Genomic DNA, 13,459 nt, shown 5'->3' with positions numbered 1-13,459 from the left:
TCAAGGAATACATCAGGTTTTCCATCACATTTATATCCCTTCTGTCTATTCACGAATAAGAGGTTCCAACCAGAAGAATGTTACACAAAACCACTATTTTTTCATCCATGTTCATTCTAGGGTCTCTTTTATTTGGTAAAATGTCGTCTCTCCTTAAGAAAAGTCTTTAAACATACTGTATTTCCTCAAAATGGTCTTTTAAGTCTTTTCAAATAACAGGGTGCAGTGTTGCTTATTTGTAATGTGCAATGGATGAGAAAGATTAAAATACTTTCAGCCATTTTTAAAATCAGTTTGATACAGTTATTTTAGATGTAAATGTCATGACCGTGTGAGTGAGGAACATCCAGAACATGATGACATGAGGAGGAAACAAAGGAGTTTGTAATTATAACCATCTCGGTTTCAGAGATACAGACTTTTGCAGATATCAATTCTCCTAAAGCTCATTCAGAACGGCTACTAGAGTGATTAATAGCTGTCCACAGACTGAAGAATAGTTATTGTCGACAAAAAAAATGACTATGACATCTTAGATCAATATAAAGCATTTTTAAAAGTGACCCAAGATGTCACCAGAAAATGTGATTTCCAGAGATTTCTTTTAAGGATCAGAGTCTTGAAAACAACACTTGCATTAAACAGCATCAGTTTAATAAAACTTTGTCCATCTGAGCAGCTTGAGACTTCAGTGTCATGTGTTTCCTTCAGGTCTGATCCGATCACGCGTGCGAGGAGCCAACACGGCCTCTGCTTCGATCTTGACCTTTCTGGACAGCCACTGTGAGGTCAACACTGACTGGCTGCAGCCTATGATACAGAGAGTCAAGGAGGTACAATCGCACATGCTCACACACACACTTAGTCAGACACTTAAATGCATGCTGCACATATCCACACGCACAACCTCATGCATATGCTTGGAGGCGGAACATTTATTTTCTTCTCCGTGGTAGATTTTATTGACTGTGATGCAATATGTTGGCACTGCGTGTTGTTAAATAAACACTCAATTTGTTCAGCTAAGATTCAAGTCAGACTATAGCAGATGTCACACGCTGCTCTGCCGCAGCTGGAAAAAGTTTGGTGGGTTTTTTCCTCCTCAGGCTGTTTTCCACTCTGTCCTTTGCATGAAATCACTTCATATAGTTCACTGAAATTGTGCTATATATAGTTGTCTCTGCCTGATTTGGGTTCATTTTTTCTTATTTGCTTAACACATTGGTCAGTGACACTTGGGAGCTGACTTTAATGAGACAAGATGATGATGATTACTGAGTGACCAAAATCCTAATTAGCTTCTCACAACTGAGTCTCCGCTATAGAGGAAACTCTGAATGGGATAATGAGGGAGTGGTTTGGTTGAGTTGGCTGCTTTGTGTAGCAGCTGTGGTGCCGTGGACTGTTATTGCATTTATTCTTACAGCATTGTCTTTAAATCAATAACACTCTTTGTTAATGACAGATTTTCCTGATTCACTGCCTCTTAAAAAAATAATTAGGCCGTCCATCAGGAGCACTATAGTACTGTCACATCTGGCCGCAAGTGTTTTACACTTCAAAATATGATGCGATGCCAGCCAGTCTTCATTATGTGGTGGATTTATTTATTTATTTAAAATACTGGTGGTATTTCCATGTGAGCTTTCTTGGACATTTCAGCAGTAAGCACTCACTGTTTCTGTTCCAGTCTGCTTTCTTTTTCTCACAAAGTCACACAAGTGAGGTACACAGAGAATGGAAATACAGAGCGGCACAAAATCGTGTGCAGAGATGAATGTTTAATTCCTATAAAGTGAGTGTATTGATATAGTTGCGGAAAGAAATTCATCACCTGCTGTGACTGTCTCCTCCCTGCCCTGACATTATTAGCATCCTGTGACTGTGACTGGTTATGGTTGAGAACAACTGCTGATTCCCCCCCGCACCAATCTCAGGCTGTCCCAATGACTCTAGTCAGCAGGAGCTGTTTCATTTCACATTTCTCTTAGTAATCACCTTTCTCATGTTCATGACTCGCACTAATGTGTGACACTGTGATGTAGCTCCTGCAGTTTCTTCCCCGTCAGCAATGCACTGTTTCTTAATTTTCTTCCTGCTTGGCATTTTAGCAGCATGCTTGCTTCTCCAGGCTACAGTACAAGAAAAGAGTTGAGAAAAGAAGAAATATCAATACTTTTCTCAACTTGTGGCTTGTTGTTTTACTATACAAGATATCTGGCATCTCGAATTTTCTTTTTGGGGTATTTTTGCCTTTATGTGACAACACAGAGAAGACAGGAAAGACGGGAAAGAGCACAGGGCGACACTCAGCAAAGGGTTCCAAACCTGAACCCAGGCTCCTGTATTTCAGCTGTATAGCATATGGGCTCCTGCCCAACCAGCAAGCTCAACTGGTACCCAGTGAATTTTCTTATTCACCTAATTACAGTATACCTGTGAGGTTGACAATAACATTTGTTTCAGTGGTGTGCTTTCCTACTTCCAAAGGACATAACAAAGATCCTTGTGTTATATTTATTACTTCTCTCCTGTGTCCTCTGTATATGTTATGTCATTTGAGTTTTGCATTTTGGATTCTCTTTGGATTAGGTTCTTTTTACTAGCTACTAGGGATGGGAATTGATAAGAATTTAATCATTCCGATTCCACTATTGAAATTCCCATCAATTCAATTCCTTATCAGTTTTCTTATCAATGCTCAATGGGGTCTCACTGTCTCTGCTTTGAGAGTCACCACCATCTCTAAGCAGCATATCAAAGACATTACATTCATGCAAATTAATTGCATGTTGTTGGTCAAATGTTTGCATGTTGGAGGCATAGGCTACACTGGCACACATCAACACAAATCCCTATCCTAATGAGAACACACGTATGATCTTTCTTTTATGCTGAAGACTGTCTTTCACCGCTCCCCAAGTTAATCTTAGTTCTCTGTTCATTTTTCATCTTATTTCCTGTTTTACTCTGGTAGCTCTTTGGTCTTCTGTATCTTGTCTAGTTTACTTCCCCTGTTCATTGTCTTGATTAAATGTGTATAGTCCCCACCTATTTGCACTTCCCTCATTATCAGCTGTGTATATGTTGTCTCAGTCTACTTTTGTCATGTCATCCATGTAGCTGTGTGTTTCTTAACCGTGTATTCCCTTTTTTTCCTGACTTTGTTTTCCTGGTCATTTCTGATATTTGGATCCCCTGGCTTTGCTCCTTGTGGATTTTTGGATTTTGAACTCTGGACACTAAGCCGCTGCATTAAATGCCCACTTTGTGTTTGAGTTCCATCTACTTCATCCGGGTGCATCTAAAATCTCCATTCCACACAGCTGGATATAAAAAACAAAACAAAACAAAAAAAAACAGCAAACTTCACACATCTGGATCCTATGCAAAATCAAAAAGCAAAATTTCAGCCTTTAGGAGAGTTCTTCCACTATATACTGTAATGCGTGAGTTTCAACAACCTACCATTGTTCGTTATGACCACAATCGAGGAGTTCCTCAAGTTTGAAAAACTCTGGGCTACTGTTTATTAATCAGATTAAATTAGGGCACAGAGAGACACAGGGAGGACAATTCTGATGTCCACCATATGTGCTCATTTCCCCGATAAAGGACTGACTAATTTCTTGCCAAGAGTTCAGTGGAAAAGCTAAAACATGAAGACTAAAAAACATCTAGCTAGGGATAAAATCCATGTAGATTACATGTTTGACCCTTTTTCTCCTCAAAGATGTGCTTAAGATGTTCTCTTTGGGATTTGAATAGTTTTTCCAGCTTTTTTTCTTTAACCTTCATGCTAAGCTGAGGTTAGAATCTCCTGACTCTACTCTGATATTAAACGCATAGACATGAGTACTCTAACAGTCTTCAAATTTAATTATTGGCAAGAAAAGTAGTATATCTCACAAAAAGACTGATATCCATAGATGCATCCCTGTCCCCTTGGCCTTCCTTGAAAAGAAGACTAAGTGTTTATCTGCAAGAAATAAAATAGGGCTTTATTTTGCTGAAGGACAAAAGTCTTCTGTTTGTTTAGAAAGTACAGCAGAAAAAGAGCACCCATTCAGAACCTGCATGCAGGACAAATGAAGCTACAAGCTATATAGTCAAGCCACATATCATGTTTCTTCAGTGCAAACCTCACAGTTTATAATCACAAGACTCGACACATTGTGGGTGTGCGCAAAACTTGTTTGTGTTTCTTTGGCTTTGGACAGCTGTGACTCATCCAGCTTGCATTACAATCTTTTAGCTCATGAGAGTGCCGGCCTCAGTGATAATTTACCAGCCCCAGAGTTCAACTGCACTCCGCCTTGCATTTGTTCGTGTCCCAGAGACCAAACCCTGGTTTTATTAAAGCCTCTGGGGGGCAGAAATAAAGATGAATAATAATCTTCTCTGTTTTAACTTAATTATGCTTTTCCTTTGTTAATTAAAACCAGCAGGCGTAACAGCGTAATTCAAATGTTGCTAATGTGCAGCAATGAGCTTCTCACTGACAAATGTAAAGGGAACATGATTCAAATAATTGTCTGGCTAATCTTATGTGGTCACTTTACCTTGCTTGTTTTCATCTTCACTGGCACAGTTTCTTTAACTAAATTATTAAATCATAAAGAATAATTGTAATGCTCTGAAGGAAAAGTCTAATATATATGGGGGGTTAAAACATGTTTTACCGCAGCATGAATTGTCTGAGTTTCATTACTCAAAGGCTACGTTCACACTGCAGGCGAAAGCGCATCAAATCCAACTTTTCTGACCCTATGCGACCCATATCCGATCATGGTATGTCAGTGTAAACGGCACAAATCTGATATTTTCAAATCCGATCTGGATCATTTTCGTATGTGGTACTGAGTCCGATACATATCTGATGTGAACAAGCCGACAAAAAAATCGGATTTGATCAAAAAATCAGATTTGATCAAAAAATTGGAACTGAGCATTAAGACCTGCAGTGTGAACGTAGCCATAGACTGATAGCATTCCTGGGTGATAAAGTGAAGAAACAGAGATCCTGACATATCAAATGGCAAGAGCGTATTGTGAATTCGTCGCCTGTCCGTTCCTCAATATGATTGACAGAGATCAGAATCATAGACTATGAAAGAAATGTTTGGACTGACAACACATTTTTGTATTATTGTGTCTCATTTTGGTTCTGTAAAATACAAAATGGTATTAGGAGACAGGACAGGGCTAGCTGGTTATCACACTAATTATGGTGGATAGCTGTGTAGCACCAGCTGACATGATGTTAATATGTTGATAGCACATTTTAACAGAATAACACACACACCTGTTTCAGTTAACAAATACTATTTTACCGGCAGAGTACTGTGTCGTAAATTCAAACACAGAAAAAAGGTGACATTGATTTTGGAAGTGCAGCCACTTTATGCATTACCAAATCACAGAGACTCATTGAAAGCCCAATAAATGTCCATTGCTTAAAACTGTTGAGAGCATCACCTTTTAAATTGCTCTCTGGCAGAGTGGCTTTTCACACTCGTTCTTCCCCCGCACTCTTCGGCGCAACAAGCACAGAGTTCACAGCGGGTTCAATCTCTGATAAAGAGATGGACGGTTCTAATTGGAAACACTCATTTGGATTGTCCCGAGCTATAAGCTGTTTGTCTACATGGACACTGGCACCCATTCACAGACAGATGCAGGCAGCACATACACGCTCGAGTACGCACAAACCAATCAGCAGTTCTGTCTTTTAGAGTTTGTGTTGGATCTGCAGCTGACGGTCAGATTTGAGGGCTTAATGGGAAGGTTAGGGATACTCAGCTTATGTTCTTCAAAAGTAATCAGTACGTGCTTGTTATTATTCACATCAAAAGAATAATCAGAGCTTACATGCAAGTTTAGAGTACCGTACACAGTTCTTACAGAAAAATTATTCGATTAAAACAAATAGCTTCTTTCTACTAATAAGGATACAATTTTATGAAATGTTCTTGCTCTATTTAATTTGTTTCTTAGCATTATTCTTATTTTTATGTGATCAGAGGCTGGAAATTATAAAGAAAAACCTGAAGTTAGAAAAGCAAAGGTTTAAATATGTTTTATTCTTCAACTGAAAGTCAGTGTTTTTTCAAGTATTTTTTAAAACTTAAATCCATCCCTATTTGTTGAAATAAATTAAACAAATAGTATTTAAAAATTTAATAATAGAATTAATTTAAAATAACATGTCATTGTGTTCTCCTCCCATGCAGGATCATACAAGAGTGGTCAGCCCCATCATCGACGTCATCAGCCTGGATAACTTTGCCTACTTGGCTGCCTCTGCTGACCTGAGAGGAGGTCAGGGCGTAATAAACAGATCATACACAGTGGTAGTTGATCACACAGAGATCTGCAGGTTTAACAAACCTTTGTGACATGACATCATGATTCCTGACAGAATTCAATGCCTATGACTGAACAATGACTGAGGTTTAAATATTTCATTGTTTTATTGAAAAGCAGTGATTTATAGAAGAGAGTTTTTCCACAGATGTAAGGCTACGATTGATATTAAATTCAGGCCAGTATATTAGGTGAAATCATGCAACTGAGTCCAGCCAGAATATCTGTCATCTTGTCTGCTTTGGACTCATGTCTAGACAACAGGAATATAAATTTGAAGATGAGAGCTGAACTTTTGCTTCCCCCATGCTTTTCTTTTTGTCAGGATTTGACTGGAGTCTCCACTTCAAGTGGGAGCAGATTCCCATTGAGCAAAAGATGGCAAGAAGTGACCCCACTCAGGCAATAAGGTATGTCTACAATGATATTTAGTGTGATAATATGCTTTGACTCATACCTGGAACATTCTCTTATGCATTATACGTGCATTGTACCCTCACAGACCACTTCATTAGATATCATAGACATATGTGTTCAACTACTCATTAATGCCACCAATCCACCAATATGAAAGCAACTCCATGCGTTTAGAGACTTAGATGGTCAAGATGACCCCCTGAAGTTCAAACCAAGCATCAGAATGGGGAGGAAAAGTGATTTCAGTGACTTTAAGCATGATAGATGAACCCAAAGTCACAAAGCTCAAATCATCTCAGACTGGTTTCTTGAAGATGACACTGTACTCAAATAGCCGCCTGTGGTGGAAAAGGAGAGTCACATGATGGCAAATGTGCCGCAACTGTGCAATGCTGTCATTTCAACATCGACCAGAATCTCTGAGGAATGTTTCCAGCACCTTATTGTATCTGTGCCATAAGAAAATTAAGGCAGCTCTGAGGGATAAATAGAATCCAACCCCAGTACCAGCAAGATGTGACTAATAAAATGGCCAGAGACTGTATATTGTATGTGAATGACACATCATGGATTAATATGTCAGTTTTGGTTCTTGGATTAGACTAAAGTTAAAATAGAGAGCCATAGCTTACTCTCAAAAAGTTCAAGATAAATCGTCATAGTCAGGTCCTTTCTATGTTGGTATTTGCAGTCCTTTTGTGGTGTGTTTTCCCCCTAAAACACGTCCAAATCGCAGCAAAGTAGTTAATGCATAACATCTGCTGAGCAAAATACAACTTTAAGCTCCTTTGATTTGTTGTTTCTTTCTGGAAAATATTCCCTTCTGGTGATTCTGATGAGGTCTGCATGAATAAGCGTGCAAGTGAAGATTTGTAACTCCTTCCCTTCCTCCACTCTGCAGGACTCCCGTCATCGCTGGTGGGATCTTCGTCATGGACAGGAGTTGGTTCAACCACCTCGGCCAGTATGACACCCACATGGACATCTGGGGAGGGGAGAACTTTGGTGAGATCATCGATGATTTCTAACCCTACTTGAATCAGATGACTTTTATTATCATATCATCCTCCACACGCATCCCACACCAAATGTCTTTAAATAAAACTAAGCCTTACTCTGCTGGCAAAGACTTACCAGACTCCAACAATGTAAATATTCCCAACTTTATTCAAGATGAAGGATTCCTAACAAGTTTATGTTAATTGATGACATTTACAATTACCTAATGTTGGCCAGGAGCAGGAAAGTAGGAGGATCAGAGTTAGCACATGTACTTACCAAAATAAAAGCCATAATGTTTATGAATAATTTTCTCATTCAGTCTAAAATAAATACTAAGTCCTATGTTTACAAGGTTTTCTAACAAAAATAATTTAATCACATATTAAAGAAGATAATGTTTGTGTCAATTTAGTGCAATTTATTTTGTAAAATACGAAGCCGTTTCCCATAAAACGATTTCATGTGTTAAGTCTGCATGCCTGGCTCTTTTGAATCATCTCCAAAATGCTAAATATGTCCCTGGAATTTGAATGATCCACTATGACTGCTTTCATTCTGATGATTTACAGCTAACAGCCATCTGCTACAGGAAACAGTAGCAGGCGTACTGCACTGATATTGGAATGACACACATCAGGGCATTAATTCTAGGAGAGACTGACAAAATGACAGGCACGTCTTCAGTGGTACGCCTGCATTTTTGGACTCAACCACTGCATCTTTCCTTTTGCAGAGCTTTCTTTCCGGGTGTGGCTGTGCGGAGGAAGTCTGGAGATTCTTCCCTGCAGCCGCGTGGGTCACGTGTTCAGGAAACGGCACCCGTACGATTTCCCAGAGGGCAACGCTCTTACCTACATTAAGTGAGTAGGCTGGTCTAACTGATGACAGTTATTAACACGGAAACAACAGAATGACCTTTCGCTTGTTGTTCGCCCTAAAATCTCAAATGTCACATGATTCAGCTCCACTCAGTGTGAAGTTAAATGCTTCGCCAGGCAAACTCACACTTTTCACACATCTTGACCCAAGCGTGAGTGAGAGATGAGTGTGTAAGAGAACTATGAAAGCATCCGCAGAGCTCCTTATTTTACATCATTGTTCTTAATAATAATATTTGTAGAGGAGCTGCAGTAAATAGCTGACGTATGAAGACTCCAGAAGCATAGCGCTGTCATTAAAGCTGGCTGCAGGAATGCTGGCAGCGCTGTCATTACTGTGTCTGAGCAGGTGTTGTGTCTCTGTCCACGCAGGAACACCCGTCGGGCCGCTGAAGTGTGGATGGATGAGTATAAACAGTACTACTACTCTGCGAGGCCGTCGGCTCAGGGAAAAGCCTTCGGCAGGTTTGTCTGCTATAATGTCATCCTCCTTGCTCATATTTGCTTATATTTAATACAATGATTCTGTGTCTCCTGAGTTTCCAAGGTGTTTATAAGGTACCAAGTTTTATACGCAAGTATTAAAAAAACGCTTTGCACACCAATTTTTAAATTTGCATGCACTGAGACTTCAACTACCATTTATTTATTTTAATTACAGATTATTCAGGGGATTTGTATGTTCTGTTAAAATAATTTTAAAATGCCTGTGATGATGTTACTCAATCCAAGGTGGCCCAGTTAAGACAACAAACCCTTACATTTGATAGATGAAACCAGAACAATGAAGTTTCGACACTGTTGTCAGTGTCAGATCTGTTGGACCTACAAGTTCTGTTCCTTTTGTATAAAAGGCCCAACACCAGTAAAAATGCAAAAATATAAGAAGTAAGAAGCAAAAAAACAAAACTCAGTAAATAAAACACCCACACACACTGGTTTAACATTTTAAAGAAAACCTGTGTTAGCTGAGTCTGTAATTCATACTCCATAAGCTGTTGATGGCAGGTTCACAAGGTTAAATCCACATTTTCTTTCTCATTCTCTCCTCCTTATCTTTTTTATGTTTTCTTTACATTATTTCTCTTTGTCCCTAAATATTCTTGTTATCTGGTCTTGCAGTATCACAGACCGTCTGGCGCTGCGACGGAAGCTGAACTGCAAACCTTTCCGCTGGTACATGGAGAACGTCTATCCCGAGCTGAGGTAACGAGGTTAACGTTTAATTCTCCCTCAATGGCACAGCATTGGAACACAAAAAATTAAAGTGCAATTTGCAACATTTTTTTTATCACATACAGAAAAATATTTCAGTAAGGAGGAATCATTTGGAAAAACTGAACACAATTTACTGAGACACAGAATTCAGTTTAGCTGTTTGGTAATTAGATGCCGATGATCCATCAAGGCAGAATGGAATCCTATCAGTGACAGGAATTAGGACAGGAGCCCCGGAGTCTAGTATACTCTAGTGGTGGTGAGCATGAAGATGGAGGCTTCGACGGGGCTCTGAGTGACCCGGGTGAGGCAGAGATGGGAAGAAGACAGGTTGCACAAACGAGAGCCTGAAAGACAGAATGACAAAAGAGATTTAAAGTATATAGAATGGAAGCTGATTGGCTCACAGGAAGCAGGTAAGAAAATGATTGGACTAGAGCAGGAGTGTCAAACACAAGACTTCAATCCCACCCAGTGGAAGTCATAAACTTTGTACTTTTACAACTTTTCCTAATAATAAAAACCTCCCCTGTGGTTATTTATACTACACCAAAGTAATGAAGTAATAAATAAACTATTAGATGACAGAAGAATCCTTGTTTTTTTTACTACCTACAATAGAAATTTATTTTTTTCACAATGATTAGTTAAGGTATAGTTAGGTTGACAGAAAGGGGAGTTTCTTTGGTCCAGTCTATTTAACATCAAAGAAGGTTGTACTTGGCCCATGATGTAAAATGAATAATCATGTTAGTATTGAGTTTGACAGTGTGGAGAAATTGAAGTGATGTAAAGAATAGACTAGGAGCCAAACACTTAGGAAGCAGACAGCTGAGTGATTGCAGATGTCCCTTATTGAACATATGCATAAGCTTCATTAATTACTGTACTTACACTTAAAGGAGTCGATATTAAAAGATTAACTGGCACGATACTTTCTGCATTTTCTGCACTTATAAAGTTCAGATTCGATTGGCAATGACTGGAAAATATCTAGTGTGAAAACTAGTATTCTTTTTCCTCATGTGTGAGGTCAAAGACTATCATAGAAAAAACTTTTTCCATCAGCAGATGGATATGAAAACTGAGTCATAGTGCCAGACTCTCCACGGGGAACATCCATTTTTCAGTGGAGATATACATTATTTATGCAGTGCATCATAGAAGTTGTTGTGGATCACTTTTTAGTATCTGGTTTGAATTATCTGTTATGCAAGAGAGACAAAGACTTTTCCAAACACCATTAGAATCCAACAAATGGAAATGTTCTCATCATGTTTTCACCTATGTTTATTTCTGATTGATCTCTGGAAGAGGCTCTGGTGAAGCAGAAATAACATTCAAGCTCTGTTTCCTTTAAGATAAAACGTGTTTTTTTCCCCCCTGAAGTAATCTCAAAACCCCTCGAGGTGCCATTACCCCAAAGTTCAGAGCCAGTCATCTAAATCTAAACGATCTGGGTGGGAACCTCTGAGTGGGTTATCAGCTTGTATCTCACGAGCTTTTTTTCTCAAGCTACTCCCTCGCCACTTCAGCTGTATCTGCTCCAAATAAGTCTGGTCTCTCAGAGTGTAACTGTATATCGTTTTCAGAACATGTTGAAATGATGCACATTACTTAGTGTTGCAATTCAGTTACTCAGTTTAATCCATCTGTTCTTTATTGTTGAAATAAGACCTTTCACTGGCTTTGCGCCTGTCTCTTCTCTCTTGGCTCCCTACAGGGTCCCTGAGCAGGAAGCAGTGTCCAGTGTGTTGAAACAGGGCGGTTTGTGTCTGGAGACCCGTGGGACCGACGGCCTCGGGCTGGCAGAGTGTAGGGGCCTCGGAGCCAACAGGCCACAGTCGCAGGTCAGGACTTTGCCACTAGAGGGCGATTTATTGTGGCTCACAGTTATTGTTAGAAATACATCAGACTCTGTCCTGCACACTCTCATTTTTGGTTCTAATTGAGTTCTATTAAAGCTGTCTCAGCAAAATGCAACTCTTTTTAAATTCTATGCTGCTGTTCACCAGCCCAATTTGTAAACAGTGAATTGTAGATATTAATATGTGTGTGTGTGTGTGTGTGTGTGTGTGTGTGTGTGTGTGTGTGTGTGTGTGTGTGTGTGTGTGTGTGTGTGTGTGTGTGTGTGTGTGTGTAATGCTTGCTAAATTATCCATATGTGGCCTGACTTGCTCTTAAAAAACACTGGTACATATTGTTTGAAGTATGCAAGAGATCCTTCCTTTAAATATTCAATAAACTAAAAGGTGTGCTTGAGTTTTTTGAGTGTGCAGAATTTGCACTTATGGTCCCATTAAATTAAATCTGTCCCAGAACTGCATCTTTATAAACAAGTTGGGCATAAAATTGGATTTCTTATTCGTATTAGTGGAAATCCATAACCCACTGAAGCAAAGTGCCTGATGCACAGGTGTCATTTTTACCAGTTTAGTAAAAGTGCATTATTAAAGACTACATTTAAATTTAACTCCATATTTTTAACATGGTCACCACAACATTCCTGTAGTGGCACCACTCTGTATCGGTGGGGCCCACCCCCACAGTTTAAGAACCACCGGTCTATTTCACATTCTTCCTTCAGATGATAGCAGTCATACATTTTCTGTGTTTTGCAGAGATGGGAGTTAATAGAGCCACTGATCCGGCAGCAGGACCTTTGCCTGGCAATTTCTGCTTTCACAGCGGGGTCGAAGGTCAAGATGGAGCCCTGCAATACAAAAGAGCCGAGACAGGTAAGAGGAAATACTGTTAGCTGATCAAATTGTACTTTCAGAGCCATAAAGAACTGGACTAAAGCGTTTTTTCCTACTATTGCCTGTGGATCGGTCATAGCAAATTAAACAGTCTGTGCTAGCAGTCAGTGAGGGACACTTTAGCTGTTCATCAATAAAAAGCTTTATAGTAATAGCTTTAAAGGATAACATAGGTGAGCATATTTATCTTGAGCTTGGTGGTGTCCAGACATTTAGCACACACTGTGCAATTGTCTTTGTGTTGACTAAGGGTTAAGAAAAGAAACAGGACATGCTTTAATCTTGTGCTGCCAGTCACCGTTAACCTAATGTCTTAGGTTTTCCAGAAGGTTACTTCACTTTTGGCATCAAGCTGTTCATGCTTGATGTGCCACTCGCAGACCTGAAGTCGAACATAAAAGATTTGGACATAAGAGATGGTTTCAGCGCAGATGCTCAGCAGCCCGCCTGCCGATGATGCCAGGAGGCTGAGACAATCTGAGTTTTGCACTGATGCAGATCCTGCCAAATAAGAGTAGTTGACTTTATAGATGCAGTAGAACAAATGCTCCCATAACTTCAGACCCCACCCCGTTCCTTCCTTGTTCTCCTTTTTGTGATTATTTAATGCTCGCATCCCAGGGGGAATGGAGTTGGCTGCACGGTGATTTATGACACTAAAGAGGGAGTTATTAACTCAAACCATGTGCCGGATTCTTGCCAGGCTTTCCTCTCATCTCTCAGCTGGCCCATCGAAGTCCTTTGAGAGTATTTTTGGGAGGATGCCCATCAACGAGAAACCAGTTATTGCTGTGGGAAACATTTGGTCTCTTTGTCCTG

The 13,459-nt window shown here is 39.7% G+C and overlaps 1 protein-coding gene across 1 annotated transcript in view; it reads left to right on the top strand.

Annotated features, from left to right (window-relative positions):
• galnt16 (UDP-N-acetyl-alpha-D-galactosamine:polypeptide N-acetylgalactosaminyltransferase 16) overlaps window positions 1-13,459 on the top strand; it is a 34,955-nt gene that overhangs the window by 18,785 nt on the left and 2,711 nt on the right. The window contains exons 6-14 of the mRNA XM_086274249.1: window positions 712-833; window positions 6,234-6,321; window positions 6,692-6,776; window positions 7,685-7,788; window positions 8,519-8,645; window positions 9,036-9,128; window positions 9,786-9,869; window positions 11,605-11,731; window positions 12,503-12,619. Coding sequence (XP_086130375.1) covers window positions 712-833; window positions 6,234-6,321; window positions 6,692-6,776; window positions 7,685-7,788; window positions 8,519-8,645; window positions 9,036-9,128; window positions 9,786-9,869; window positions 11,605-11,731; window positions 12,503-12,619 — 947 coding nt within the window. The remainder of the gene's footprint in view (window positions 1-711; window positions 834-6,233; window positions 6,322-6,691; window positions 6,777-7,684; window positions 7,789-8,518; window positions 8,646-9,035; window positions 9,129-9,785; window positions 9,870-11,604; window positions 11,732-12,502; window positions 12,620-13,459) is intronic.

This window comes from Aulonocara sp. 'chitande type north' Nkhata Bay, linkage group LG19 (assembly GCF_057382095.1).
Source record: "Aulonocara sp. 'chitande type north' Nkhata Bay isolate Kocher_YH1m ecotype deep benthic linkage group LG19, A_spYH_male_GT1.1, whole genome shotgun sequence".
NCBI classification, from domain to species: Eukaryota; Metazoa; Chordata; class Actinopteri; order Cichliformes; family Cichlidae; genus Aulonocara; species Aulonocara sp. 'chitande type north' Nkhata Bay.
The sequence above is the reverse complement of the archived record's forward strand: the minus strand, read 5'-3'. Positions and strand labels throughout refer to the sequence as shown.